At 39.6% G+C, this 14,539-nt stretch overlaps 1 protein-coding gene across 3 annotated transcripts in view; it reads right to left on the bottom strand.

Moving 5' to 3' along the window:
* Positions 1-29: 29 nt before the first annotated feature.
* alkbh3 (alkB homolog 3, alpha-ketoglutarate dependent dioxygenase) overlaps positions 30-14,539 on the bottom strand; it is a 20,678-nt gene continuing 6,168 nt past the window's right edge. For all 3 annotated transcript variants that reach the window (XM_050073884.1, XM_050073882.1, XM_050073881.1), the window contains 4 exons: positions 11,006-11,094; positions 10,492-10,701; positions 9,618-9,716; positions 30-2,403 (listed from right to left, as the gene is read on the bottom strand). In XM_050073884.1, the coding sequence (XP_049929841.1) occupies positions 2,278-2,403; positions 9,618-9,716; positions 10,492-10,701; positions 11,006-11,094 (524 nt within the window). In that variant the 3' untranslated portion in view covers positions 30-2,277. The remainder of the gene's footprint in view (positions 2,404-9,617; positions 9,717-10,491; positions 10,702-11,005; positions 11,095-14,539) is intronic.

Below are 14,539 nucleotides of genomic sequence, written 5' to 3'. Positions count from 1 at the left end.
TATTCATTGTCTTGTGTGGCGATCAGCAGTGATGTGGTGGTTCACTTTTACACTGTGATCTGTAGCCTATAGTTCGGCTTTAGCTTCTAACTATCTTTGTCTTTTTAACCTGTTGTTGCTGCTGAGTCAGTTTGACATCCTGGATATATCCTTCAAACACAGACTGTAGACCCCTCTGTCTGCTTCTCTCTGGAATCACTCTTTCATTTTCCCAAAAATATGATAATATTTCTTCAGGGGGTGCAGTTAGTTGCAGTGTACGGAGTGTGTGAGCGCTGCTTGGGCGGATATGGACGGTGTTTTGTGGTAAAGGAGATAAAATTAGCACATTCACCCAGGTTTGTGTTCCCATCAATGCCAATCAGAGCCAGAGGTGATAAATACCCATGACTACTGCAGTGTTATTTGACCTGTGTGTGAATGCCGATTAAAACCTTTCCCACTGCATTAAAAAGCCAGATGTTAGCAAGTGTTAGTGCTTTTTTGTGCAGTGGGAAAGGGGCTTTAGCAAATATCCTAATACTTACCGACTGCCCTGTAACACGATTTAATATACCCACAATATGAACTGATCAAGACTTGTTTTCCAACAAACAGCCTTATCACATCTTTTGGGTGTAGTTACAACAATGGTTGCATAACTTTTCTTGTCTCAGAGATCCTGGACAGAACCTTTCATTCCTCTCTGTATTTTGCAAACATTGTGCACAGACCACAGTTTATTTTCATGACAAACTTCCCATCACAAGGTGATATTTTGTTTAAACTTGCTGTCAGCGTGCCCAATTTAGAGTCTTAAAGCTTCTAAAAATAAAGGGTTTAAATTCCATTTATGTATTAAATAAAGTTTGTTTTGCTTAGTTGACAAAAAAATGTTTTATGGAACATATGACACAACAGAAGAGAATTCAGCAAATTAAGTGTTTATTTCACAACCACGGCAATCAAGAACACCTCTTGTATCTCTTTAGTGTAACAAAGTAAACATACTATCCCATCATGTAGGTGGTTAAAGTAATGTATACACGTCCTTTAGACACTTAGACTTTCCTTAATTGTCATGTTGGAACAGGACCCAAAGTTGTTTCCCAGAAAAGAAGCTCCGGTGATCAGGCACAGTGCCAAAACTGTGACTCTTGTTGCAATATTACTAACTTTGTGTTTAAATGGAATCTACATGGAACTTTCCCAGGAGTCATATTTAGAAACCATAAAGTTATTATTTTATAATATATATATAATATAATATTGCATTGTGATGTCTTTACATCAACACCAAATTTTAGTGTAAACAATCAACAAAACATTTCAAAAAGAACTTGAAAATTAAAATGTGTATGCAAGTAATTTGCGTTGTTTGGCTGGTGTTTGTACAGTTTCCTGTCCTCAAGTACACTTTAAATACACAGTGTAAGTTGTTATTCAGCTGCTACTACATTGACTTGTGCATTTTCTATCCAAAGAGACTTGCGTGAGCACGTCTAAGATGAACTGTAACGACTCTGGTTGAGGATATATTAGAGGTTTTAAAAAACCTGAACGACTTCTTTGAGAGACTGATCAGACGAATCTTGTTCAACAGCACAATTAACTAATTCCAGTCCTGATGGAGATGTAATTGGCCTAAGTGGCCACTTTACTTGTTCCTTCCCTTTTAATAGCAACTCTCCAAAAAAGCTCTCCAAGAAAAACAAGGCAGGAAACCGTTTACATTTTAAGGCATTTCACCAAAAGTCACATCGACAGTGACTCGCTGTACAGTCACTGGGTCTATCACAGAGACACTTTTCATGACAAGTCATTTGGGTCGAAATGAATTTTTAGCATATGAACGAGAGATTTTATCAAAGTACCGACAAACAAACAGAAACGGTCTGTGCTAAATAAATAAATAAAGTCAAAATAATATGCAGAGCTGACATTATATCCAGCCTTTAAATCCTCATTGTTACTCATTCTTCTGTTTAGCTTCTCTGAAAACACTGATATCTGATAATCACCACTGGTCACGACTGCAGTGTTATTATGGTTCAATTACCGAACAGGTGAATTCAGGCAGACTTGAAAATCTCCCTAAGTGTTGGAGAAAGCTATTATTCATACTGTAACTCAGTAATGTGTTTGCAAGACTTGTTTCAAAAATTGCTCACGAGCTCACTGAGAAGGAGGATGAAATCTCTCCATTGCTTGCGCTCCAGCCATCAGATCTAACACTGTGTGGCTCAGTATTTGAACACACTGTTTCCTCAGATTTAGGTACCTGACACTGAGGGGAGTTTACGGTTGCTTGGATGTAAATCGCAGCTTGGTTCCTGGTCTGTGGCCCTCCGGCTCTGAGTAGATATTTCTGAAGGTCAAGTTGATGCGTGGGCCTCTGTCATGGTACTCTTTAGCCACTTGATGCTGGTGGAGACAGAGAGACTCATAAATGAGGCATTTTGAATTCACATTCACACAATATTTACTTGTTGGTCTTTTATCCAAAAAGATTTATATATACATATATATATATATGTAAGGTTCGGAGGTAGAGCCTCTAATGCTCTTTCTTTGATTTTCCACTAGCAAAAGTTGTGGATGGTAGGCTGCCTGGTAACTTGTACTTTTTTTTGATACCACCTCGGTCAAGGTTCCAAGCGAGCTGAGCCAGTACTAGAAGGAGGAGCTAAAACACTGCAGACCACTGATCAGTCAGAGAGAGTCGTCACAAGCACTGCACGGGACATCCTGCACTATACTGCCATTTTTGAATAGTAAAGCTACCGTCAATAGTGACTGGAATTTCTATTCACATGCCCTAGATTTTAAAAAAACACAGTCTGCAAAACTATGTTGTCCACAACGGACACTTTGCCATACTACTGTCGAAGCACAGACAAGCTGAAGACAATACTTTTCATGCTCAGGCTGTACGTTTTCTTCCTCACCCTGCCATTCACTCCTTCCATGCATGCTCACTCAATATGTGTCTTCAGCTGTTTTTCAGCGGATTCAATCAACCATTAGCACAGCGGCACACCCTCTCAGTAAGCCTATCATCTTACTGCTCCCCCTTTTAAATATGGTTCTTTCTCTACTGTAGTTCTTTCTTGCTGGAGTTGTGAGCAGCACCCTCCACTTCCCAATCACCACCTAGTCTTTATAGATTCATCAGCCTCATCCCAGTCAGCAGCCTCAGAGTCATCAGCCACCACCAGTGCCTGGACTCCATGGGGAGATTTATACTGCTGCCGCTCAGATGTCCCTCGATCACAACATATCTCCCTCTGGTTTCCAAGCGCCAAAGACTTATGCTAGATCGTAATCAGCACAAATCACCTGGTTATCTGTACACTCATATTACGTATTACATAATATCTTTACTTCACACTTCTGTTTCTCCTGATTGAACTTATTCATAGTTCCAAGAGCCCCCCGTTTTCATTGTGTTTGCACCACAAGAACTGAATGATCATAGTTATCATAGTTAAACTCCATTTAAGGGATGTTTCTAGCTCCTTTTTCAGAGTAGGTACTCTCCCAGCATAAGAAGAACCATGAGTGACATATGTGTACATCCACTGGTTTACACGAGCCAATGCAGCACCAGCAAACCGCCATTTTGGAAGAAAAACAAAAAACAAAACAGTTTGCAGTGGAAGAAAACACTGAACAACTGAAAATGGACAGACAGTGAAACCCGGGCTTTACTGAGCATATATGAGACAGTGGAAATACAACTCGCTTTTTTACTTGTCGAAGCCAAATATAAGAAGATCTTCCATAGCCGGCTTACATCACTTCAGCGTTCCTATTGACAGCACAAATGCAAACAGAAAAAAGCCCTTGAAGGCATGTAGTTCTCTGGGGAGCTCCACAGTGAACACTTCCTCTCAGGGAGTTCACAGAACAATTTGGTCTAAAACAGCTTATAGTTGCAGATGAAACAATCTTGCAAGTGTTGCATTGAAGACAAAACGGCAGTTTCAGATGGAGTCACTACGGAAATCAGCTGAGAATCCCACCTACACCGAGGGGGTACTATTTGAAGTGGGAAATAAAATAGAGAAAAGGACCTGGTGCCAAAAGTGAATCGAGATGAGCCGAACCATTAAGTGGAATTACAGCAAAAGTTCTTGTGGACAAGATGCCAATAACAGACACACTGGCTGCTTCCCAAACTGTGACTAGCTGAAGAACGGCATCTCGGGTCATTAGTTCTTCTTATCAAAAACATGAGCTGACATGAGACAAGTGCAGCAGTGTCTTGGTTTTTGGTTCTATAATCATCAAATTAACTTTTCTTTTAAAAGGATTAGTATGTGACATCTCAGGAATCTGATATTGTATTCATATTGCAATAAAAACATTTACAGCTTTTTAATTCTAAATAAAAACATATGAATAAAGATTTTAGGCACATATTTTTTTCTAATATGCAATAAAATTTAAAAGAAGACGAAAAAAGAAGTTGTTGATACTGGGTAAAAACTCAGACCCATGCCGGCATGCAACTGAGATTGGAAAATAAACAGATATGAAAACAAAAGGAAGGAAGATTAACATTTTTAGATGTTTCCTAAACACAAGTGTACTTTTACGTTTCAACTGACCTGTGCGCTCCATACACAGGTCAACTGGAAAATGTGATAACAGACAAAAAACACCATGTTCTTACCATTTCACATATGGGGTAAATGGCAAATTTATTCCCCTGTTATTCCCTCTGGAATAACACGGACAAAAAATTCAGCTCATTCATGTCTGGACCTTTTGCAAATAAGAATAATTTCCACTTGTGCATCTCATGCCCTCAAAAACACAGACACACACACTCCTCCTTCACCTACATCACTAAAGGAGGTGAAAGGTTTGCTTCTACTCAACAGTGTCAAAAGAAAGAGTCCAGAACAGGCAGAAATAACCTGTATCCTTTTTCAAACAAGTGCAGTACTTTAGTAGGATTGACAGGTTTAGTTAAATATTTAGCACTCACTTTCAAACCTCTCTAGCTGAGCCAGGAGGTTTTATTAGACAGACCAGGGCCGCAGTGACAGAGGAAGGATTAATGGATGGTGTGATCTTCTTTCTCTGGCAACATATTTAAAGGAAAGATAAAACCTTTGTTGAGATACTCAGGGAGGCCTCGCCATAAAACACCTGTGACCTTCTCTCTTTTTTTCTCTTAAGCTCAAACCTCTTTCACTCTCTCTGTACTTCTCCCTCTCCTTACACCCCCCCTTCCCCTTTATTTTTCTCTTACTCCTTTTAATTTTCACTTACTTTATAGCATAGCCAGCTGAACTGTTTTAACACAAGACATTACTAAAGTAGCATCTAAAATATGAAAAGCCAAAACTATGATTATCTTTCTCGCTGTATCGCTCTCAAAAACAAAACAAACAAAACAAAAACTAGAATTATCGCCCAACAGTATTTCCCTTCGCACACCAGTTGAGTTTCTCTTACAGTTTACATCCATGTCTGTGAAAACATGGATGCTTCACACACATCTTCCCCCCGGCAGCACAGAGGATCTATACAATCAGCACAGTTTCAAGATTTGTGACACCAAATGGGTATCTAACCAAATGTCTCTCCTTTTGTGTCTGAGTTATGACATTGAGTAATGGCCAGAAAAGTGTTTTTGCAGAACATTATGATGTCACAATGACCTCTGACCTTTTGGATATAAAATTTCCTCACTTAATCATTATATCTAATTAGCCATTTTTGTAAAGTTTAGTCATAATTAGTGTAAGAAGTCTTTAGCTATGGACAAAAAAAATGTTTTGTGAGGTCACACTGACCTTGACCTTTGACCTTCGACCACCAAATTCTAATCACTTTATTCTTCAGTCCAAGTGAAAGTTTGTTTCAAATTTGAAGAAATTTCATTAAGGTGTTAGAGATATAGATATCATGCTCAAAAGACTGAGCGGTATGCAAGGTCAAACTGACCTTGATCTTTGACCACCAAGAAATTCCCTCAAGGTGTTTTTAAGATATCGCGTTCACAAGAATGAGACAGACAAGGTCACAGTGACCTTGACCTTTGACCTATGACCACCAAAATGTTATCAGTTCATTGTTGAGTCTAAGGAGATGTTTGTGCCAAATATGAAGAAAATTTACTTAAGGGGTTTGTGAGATATCACATTCATGATAAAGAGATGGATGCAAGGTCACACTGACCTTTGACCACCAAAATCGAATTAGTTCATCGTTGAGTCAAAGTGAACGCTGCTGCCAAATTTGAAGAAATTCCCTCAAGGTGTTCTTGAGATATTTTGTTCTCATGAATAAGACAGACAAGGTCACAGTGACCTTGACCTTTGACCTAATAAGACAGACAAGGTCACAGTGACCTTGACCTTTGACCTATGACCGCCAAAATCTAATCAGTTCATTGTTGAGTCCAAGTGAACATTTGTGCCAAAATTGAAAAAAATCCTTCAGGGTGTTTTTAAGATATTGCATACACAAGAATAAGACAGACAAGGTCACAGTGACCTTGACCTTTGACCGCCAAAATCTAATCAGTTCATTGTTGAGTCCAAGTGAACATTTGTGCCAAAATTGAAAAAAAAATCCTTCAGGGTGTTTTTAAGGTATTGCATACACAAGAATGAGACAGACAAGGTCACACTAACCTTGACCTTTGACGTATCATCACCAAATTCTAATAAGTTCATTGTTGAGTCAAAGGGGATATTTGTGCCAAATCTGAAGAAATTCCAGAGGCATAAAAATTTGACGAATCATGTGAAACTGACAGACATATAATATTTTCTGTTCTGGTGCTGTTTTGTGACATTAAAGGGACACTTCACCCCCCAAATAACCATTTGTATATCAGTTTCTCCCCCGTGTTACCTTGAATTTGTGAAGAAAACATTGTTTTTCTTGCATGCCTCCACACAATAAACAGGAGAAAGGTCTTGATGAATTAAAGTAAATGGGGTCCACGTTTAACAACAGCAAAACTATATCTCAACTCTCACACAACTAACCTATTTAAACATCAAAGTCACAAAATAACACAAACTAACAGAACTGATTGAGGCAGCGGTAGACCAGCAGCTCCCATGGTGGGCGAGGTAAAATTATAAATAAGTAGTACTGAGAAAAACAAAGTTTTCTTCACAAATTCAGTGTACCACAGTGTTCCTCTCCTTCACAACTGTTTTGTTTTGCAACCTTTTTCAATTTATTTCAATGCAAAGTTTAAAAAAGGGTAAAACTAAATAGTATGACCTATTTTATCTACTCTTCCAAAGGCTGAAAACATTTAGTCAGTATTAAATATAAACCTATTGTAATAAGATATATCTTCACTGTCAGGTGTAACGCAATTCTTCTTAACAGAAACCAGCTACACTCTCTCTATTATACACAAAGACTCTTCCTACTTTTTCATGCTCTCATATAAATCTGGCCAGTGTCCCTGATTGTAAAAAAAAATGACTGTCATTATACCGAAGCTCTGTTACCCTCTCAGGGCCACACCATCCATCTTTGCTGCCTGTCGGTCAGGAGAGGAACCTGAGCTGCTTGAACACAGGTCTATCCTCTCACGTGTGTTGAATCGGAAGCACTTACACACTCACTCTCACACACACACACACGCACACGCACAAAGGCACAACACAAACAAGAGCAGAGCAGGTGAGATCAGTCTTCACCTGACCTCACCTGGCTGAGGCAGGTGAGGTTTTCAGTGCATAGCTGTTTACTGTGAATGTCAAAGAGATTACATGAGGTAATGGATTCATTTGTGTCGAGGTTACCGTTTTCATAAGTAGTAGTTAGAAATAGTAATCACAACATCACGCCAATTTCTAGCTTGTCAGGCTTCAAGTAATAGTCTCACTCGAGATGAATTTCCCCTCGCCTGGAAAATGGCTGAGATCGGGTGGTAGCAGCAGTAGGGTGGTGGTGGTGATGAAAGGCTGCGGTCAAGTCAGACAAAGATTATACACAGTCACAGAAATATTTACATCCTGTTAGATCCCTCCTGAGGCTACATGTAGTTTACAGACCACAATATGACCTTCATTATTACTATTATCAACAACACAAGATATGTTTTATAATAGATCAAACCTGTGTGAGACTAACAGACTAGAATATACTGTATAGGGCAATATTGACATTTTTGGAGAAGACGGGATTAGCAGAAGAATAAAGTGTACGCATAAGGCTGTTCCAATCCACACTCCATTTCAGAAGGTGGCGGTAATGCACCTAAACGCTATTTGGCAACCACCATAAAATAGCAGAAGAAAATGAGGATTTTCTACAAAATGTGGTGTTTGTGGCCCGGCGTTTCCCATCATGACCTGGGTCTTGCAGTTGGTGGAGAGCAACCGTGGCCGCTGGCTCTACAAACTGCGTCTGCCTTGATCTCGTGAGGTTATTATTGCTCATGTTGTTGGCTGATGGCAGTCTGTACATGTACTGTAGGAACTGAGTGTGTGGGATTGTGAATAGCGACAGCTCTGTGTATGGACTGTGTAGATGTAGGAACTGTATGTATAACTTTTTTGTATCTTTGAACGGCAGGTAATGCATGTATCCAAGACAAATTTCCTTCTGGACAATAAAGTCTATCTTATCTTATCTTATCTCATCCATGTGTGATTGACCAAGCAAGTTGGGACCAAGTCGGACACAAATATAACTGGGATACATTGTGTAGTGATTGCTAGTGATCAATTCTGTGCAGGCCTGGCTCAACTAATGCGTCTATGTCAGCACCACCAGTGGTGTGGACCAATTAGCATTCAGTGAGGAGCTACTGACAGCTGTGGGTGTGGTTTAAGAGTGTGTGACAAGGCACATACAGGCAGCTGTTTGTTCAAAACAACAATACAGCGACTAAAGAGGTTAGCGTAGATGCTGCAATAGCATGAGTTATATCAGAACTGAAGAATATTTCTTTAGTAGAGAGAGAAGGATTTCTCGATGGAAAGATGTTTTCGCTCCTTTCCTGACTGGCCGGGGATTAGGACTGCCCCCCGCTAAGAATTTTCCTGGTCAACCAATAGTCGTCATTTAGGGCCATTAGTCCACTAGTCGCCCGCATGTTTACAATATTAATGTAATTATTAAATGATATATTTTGGGAGGGGCAACACAATGGTTTGAGTTGAAGGTGTGAGAAAGAATAGTATCAGTAACATTGTTAACACTGTGCTACATTACAGAGAAATACAAAACTGTACTAATGAACCTTCATTAATATAGGCCTATATTTTATCTACAAGTGCACGTCACACACTGAGCGAGCCGCCTGTTAATGACGCTGTGGGCTAATGGGCATGTAGCTACTTCCATGTTTCAGATGATACGTCATGTTTGTAGTCGACCAATGAAGATGAGTTTACATATCACCTTGGGTTCGTCCTTTATTTCTTGCCACACGGAAAACACATGCTCATTTGCAAACCGTGACAGACAGATGGTTCATCCAGTCACCTGTCAAGTATTTTTTGTGTCCACCCTTTTCCAAATAATCTCCATTAGCTTCTCAGCTTTTCAGATGGCTTTGTGTAACAAACAATCTGGTGTGTCAGGTTAATGTCCGTTGGCCATGTCGCCTGCATGGGCCCTTGCATTTGATTGGTGGAGCCTACCTGCCAATCATCTTGTGTAGCTCCGTCCATCAGCAGAAGTGTCCCGTGACCCAGAGGAACCCGAATCCGCTCCACGTAAGTGAAGTCACCATTCTCCTCCTGACACAAAAACATAAAGAGAGTAAAGCGCAGTGTATAGTTGTCTAATAATAATAATACACACACACACACACACACACACACACACACACACACACAATTGGTACAACGTACTGTCACATGACTGAACACAAACACACAATTGGTACAACGTACTGTCACATGACTGAACACAAACTAAGTTGAGGGCACATTCTGTTAGCTGCAAATCACGCCTATATGCCACTACAACTCATCTACACTGTGACTAATGAAGCCTGCCTCCTGAGAAGTGTATACTTTAACACTTAAAATAACACACAACTATTAAACACACGCCTTTAAATACTCCACTGAGTCTAAACACAATACCTGACTTAAGCCTTCCCCTCTGTGTCCAGCTTTTCACTACCTTACCTTGGCTGCTGCTCTGCACTCCACTACCCTCCCTCACTTCTTTTTATTAAGATTTGCAGTGGTTCTGCTTTATTAAGTACAGTAGCGTGCAGCAGAGGCAGGAGATAGACTCTCTGACTGCGAGCCAAGTCATACCACCACACTAACTCATGAGAAACAGCAAAAGGTCAGAAAGAGTGTCTGCAGGTTTTAGAAGGCCAAATCAAATACTTTATGAGACCACTTTAATGAATACTGGGAGCTGGAGGAGAAAATATAATAAAACAAGACTTTTTTTCTAAATTAACAAAACAAGTATATAAGCAAGTGTAAGAGCAGTATAGTATCTGCTCCTAATGTGAGAATGGACACCAGTTTTCATGCTCCACCATCCTCTCACCGGTGGAGGCTGCTTGCGGAGGCTGAACACTCTGGTGTCACCCAGACTGAGGGAGGCGATTGTGGGCTTGTTACCCAAAGAGGCCTCGTCGTCACTGTGCCAGCCGATGCTGTCATGGCCATCCCGATACAGGTTACACAGCAGTGAGTTGAAGCTGCAGCCGCTCGCCTGCTCCACTGCTTCACGAAGGGTTAACAGCAATGGATGCCACTATGAGGGAACGAAGAAGAAGAAAGACAGTTCAGCAGATATTCAAGAACAACACTGTAAAATAATGAAAGAAACTGATATTAAAAAAATCTTTTTAACAAGGAAACAACATTAAAACAAATGAGACAAGAACACAAGTGAGGAGCAACAAAATATTCAAAGAAAAGATTTACAGATACAACACAGCACTGTGGATGATGAGAAGTTAAACAAAAACACAAACATATAAACTAATGTAAAATAAATGTGAGGATTACTTTAAAGTCTTTGAAGTGGACTTTGAGGTTTAATGACTTTATCTAACCTGTGTGTTAGCAGCCATGGTGGAGCGAGCATACGTGTAGGGCAACTCTCCGTACCAGCAAGTCAGCCTGGGCTCATCGTACGCCTCACCTGGACCAACACACACAAACATATATACCTTTACTTCAAAGGAACCAGTTCAGACGACAGTCAGGACATTTTGCAGTCTCTATCTGTAACTAAGTCTACTTAACTTCCATGTAGCTCTCAAAATTTAAACCCGTAAACCCCAAATTTACAGTCACAAGGAGAATGTTACTACTGTGGATTACTTATGCTGAGTAGTAAGATTTTCCATATTGGTGAGAAAAATAATACACAAGTTTCAGTACTCATACTAAATAATACTTTTTTAGTTTTGTAGTTTGGGGAATATAAATACAGTTTTTATTAAATCTATATTTAAATTCCTTAAATTCCTTCCTGCGTTCTTGAGGTATCACGTTCACAGGAATGAGATGGATGGACAGACAGACACCTCGAAAACATAATGCCTCCATCTACTGCCCTTGTTGGCCTGTATTTGACTAATAATGTGAAACGGAAGACATAAAAATGTTTTCTGTTCTGGTGCTGTTTTAACTGACATTACAGGAATACTTCAACCCTTAAATGACCATTTGCATATCAATTACTCACCCCATGTTACTGTGAATTTGTGAAGAAAACTTGTTTTTTTTTACATGTCTCCACAGCCAACAAAGACTTAAAAAACTAGGGAAAATTCTTGTTGAATTGAAGTAAATGGGGTCCACGTTTAAAAACAACAAAACTATATTAAAACACCTGTTTACAAACTCTCACACAACTCGTGCAGTATAGTCTCATTTATCCCGTCGTTGAATTGAAAGTTAAACATACCTCTGCTCTCTTCAAAGCCAGACTCTACTAACAGAAACGGTAATTGTACCCTTGCTGAACACTGGAGTTGCTGGTCTACTGCTGCCTGGAGCAGTTAGCTTGTTTGTGTTATTGTACGCCTGACCAAAGTCACAGATGATCGAGGCAGCAGTAGACTAGTAGCTACTGCCTTCAGCAAGGTAAAATTACTGTTTTTGTTAAAGGAGTCTGGCTCTGAAGAGCGCATAAGTAAGTTTAACTTCCTGTTTAAGTCCCCATCGGAAAGAGCTGTAAGTTTGGGAAGTATTGAGCATAAAAATTGATTAATGTGACTTGGATTATACTGCATAAATTGAGTTAATTATTAAAAACATTATATTTGTGTTATATGTCTGTCATTTTCACAAGGTGAGTCAAATTCATTTGATTTGTTTGTTTGTTTTGAGAACAATACTGCTAGAGAGAGTCATAATTTGCTGGAGTTTGTAAATCAATTCAAATCAAATCAAAGTTTATTTATATAGCACCTTTCATACAATCGTGCAGCCCAAAGTGCTTCACAGAGCAGGAGTAAAACAGCACCGACAAGGTAACAAGTGAATAGCTAGATGTTACAATGATAAACGATGAAATATTTCAAGTAAGTAACATTTAAATGAACAAATACAAAGTCGAAAATGCCAAAGACGAGACTTAAAACCAGAGGCAATAAGAGACGAGGCGCCATTAAGTCAAAGCCAGGCTAAAAAGATATGTCTTACGATTTCTTTTAAAAATGTCCACTGAGGTGGAGTTCCTCCTCAGATGCTCAGGTGGAACTGCTCCATCCATAAATGAATATTTTGATATAGTTTTACTCTTAAACGCGGTCACCTTTAACTTTAGTTCAAGAATTTTCTTTTTTTGGATTCTTTGTGTACTGGAGGCATATAAGAAAAAATATAGTTTCTTCACAAATTAAACGGCCATGCATAATTGAGATACATATGGTGTTTTAGGGGCTGAAGGATTTTTGTTTTAACACCAGGCTGAACAGCAGTGTTTCACTGCCCTCCCTGGATGAACTCTGACCACAGACTGCATAACTGCTGCCTAAATAAAATATAATTTGATTCAGATCATGAAATGTCAGGAGGTAAACGTCCCACCAAGACTCAAAGCAATATTTGATATTTGCCTTAGAGAGGACACATGAAAATTAATGTAGGAGTGATTCATTGATTGATGAATTGAAAACAGGTCATACTGGTGGTTCCGCATGTTGCAGCCCATTCATATGATACTCCTGCTACCTTTTGAGAATCAAACACTCAATATCTGCAGGCTTTGAATACACTAACATTTTTTCTCATGGAGAACAGCAGTTGTGGACAGTTTTTCTTCATATCCATCTCTATATTGCATCAGTAATTGGGTCACGGCAATTTCAACTTCAAAGGAGAATGGATCCAGTATGTTTTCATACCTACTTCTTTTTTTTTGCTGAATGACAACTATATGTAGGGCAGAAAGCTGACACGGTTTTGTTCTTAATATATTCGTTTCCTACGTTAACACACACATGTAGAGTGATCATCTGCACCAGAATCTATTTCTAGCAGAATGTCAGGTAAGGTTAGCGTCTAAATCCAGTTTCTCTCTGTCTGTGTTGCTCTGCTGTTCTTTCTCTGGGAACAAGATCTCTTCCAAGAACCAATTCTCTGCCGTAAGTGTGTTTTGGCCGGCCCTCTGGTACGAGAACATGGTGAAACCAAAACAAACTGCTCGAGCAGCCATTGCTTTTTATGGTGCTGAATTATTCAGGGCCTCTGGAGCTAATACTTATAAATATCTGTGAACATTTATCAACTTTCAAAAGTCTTGCCATGAAAAGATGCTATCAGTGGAAAGATTAACAAAACCTACAGGATCCAATTTGGAGTCGTGAGCAATGGTTGGAAAAACTGAGTCAAGAGGGTTTTAAAACAAACAGGATAATTGACAGGCGATGGAGGAGAGGCGACCGGTGAGGGGTTAACATCTTTTTTCCACTACTTCCTCTTTAACCCAAACATCACGTGGACTTTGTTGACAAAGCCTCAGCACTGATGGATTGAGATTACACAACTTTATGTTCTGTGTTTAGAAATCATCTTAGTCACTTGTCTTTATCGTGCTGTTTGTCTGCTGTGGAGCTATCGCAGAGTTAACACACAAGATGGATGAGAGCCAGCTGAGAGAAAGGCTGATTCTGAGGCAAAGTCTGGCTGCAGCTCAACAGGCTCGCTGTATTATGTCTGGGTACAATGCACGAGTTATTCTTTCCTCTTAAAAGAAAAATGCCAACTGTTTGCACAACTTACACACGTGCAAGACGAGAGCAGCTGCAGTTTTTGCTTTTGGCAAGTTTTGTAATCTTCTCAAGATATACTGTACTTTTTAATTGTTACTGTTATTAGTAGTAGCATTGGTGGCGGTAAAGGTAGGGTTATTATTAACATCAGTGTACTCTCTTTTTATTATTATTCATCTACACTCACCAGCCACTTTATTAGGTACACCTTGCCAGTACGGGGTTGGACCCCTTTTTCCTTCAGAACTGCCTTAATTCTTTGTGGCATAGATTCAACAAGGTGCTGGAAACATTCCTCAGAGATTTTGGTCCATATTGACATGATGACATCACACAGTTGCTGCAGATTTGTCGGCTGCACAT

Source organism: Epinephelus moara, chromosome 20 (genome assembly GCF_006386435.1).
Source record: "Epinephelus moara isolate mb chromosome 20, YSFRI_EMoa_1.0, whole genome shotgun sequence".
NCBI lineage: Eukaryota > Metazoa > Chordata > Actinopteri > Perciformes > Serranidae > Epinephelus > Epinephelus moara.
The sequence above is the reverse complement of the archived record's forward strand: the minus strand, read 5'-3'. Positions and strand labels throughout refer to the sequence as shown.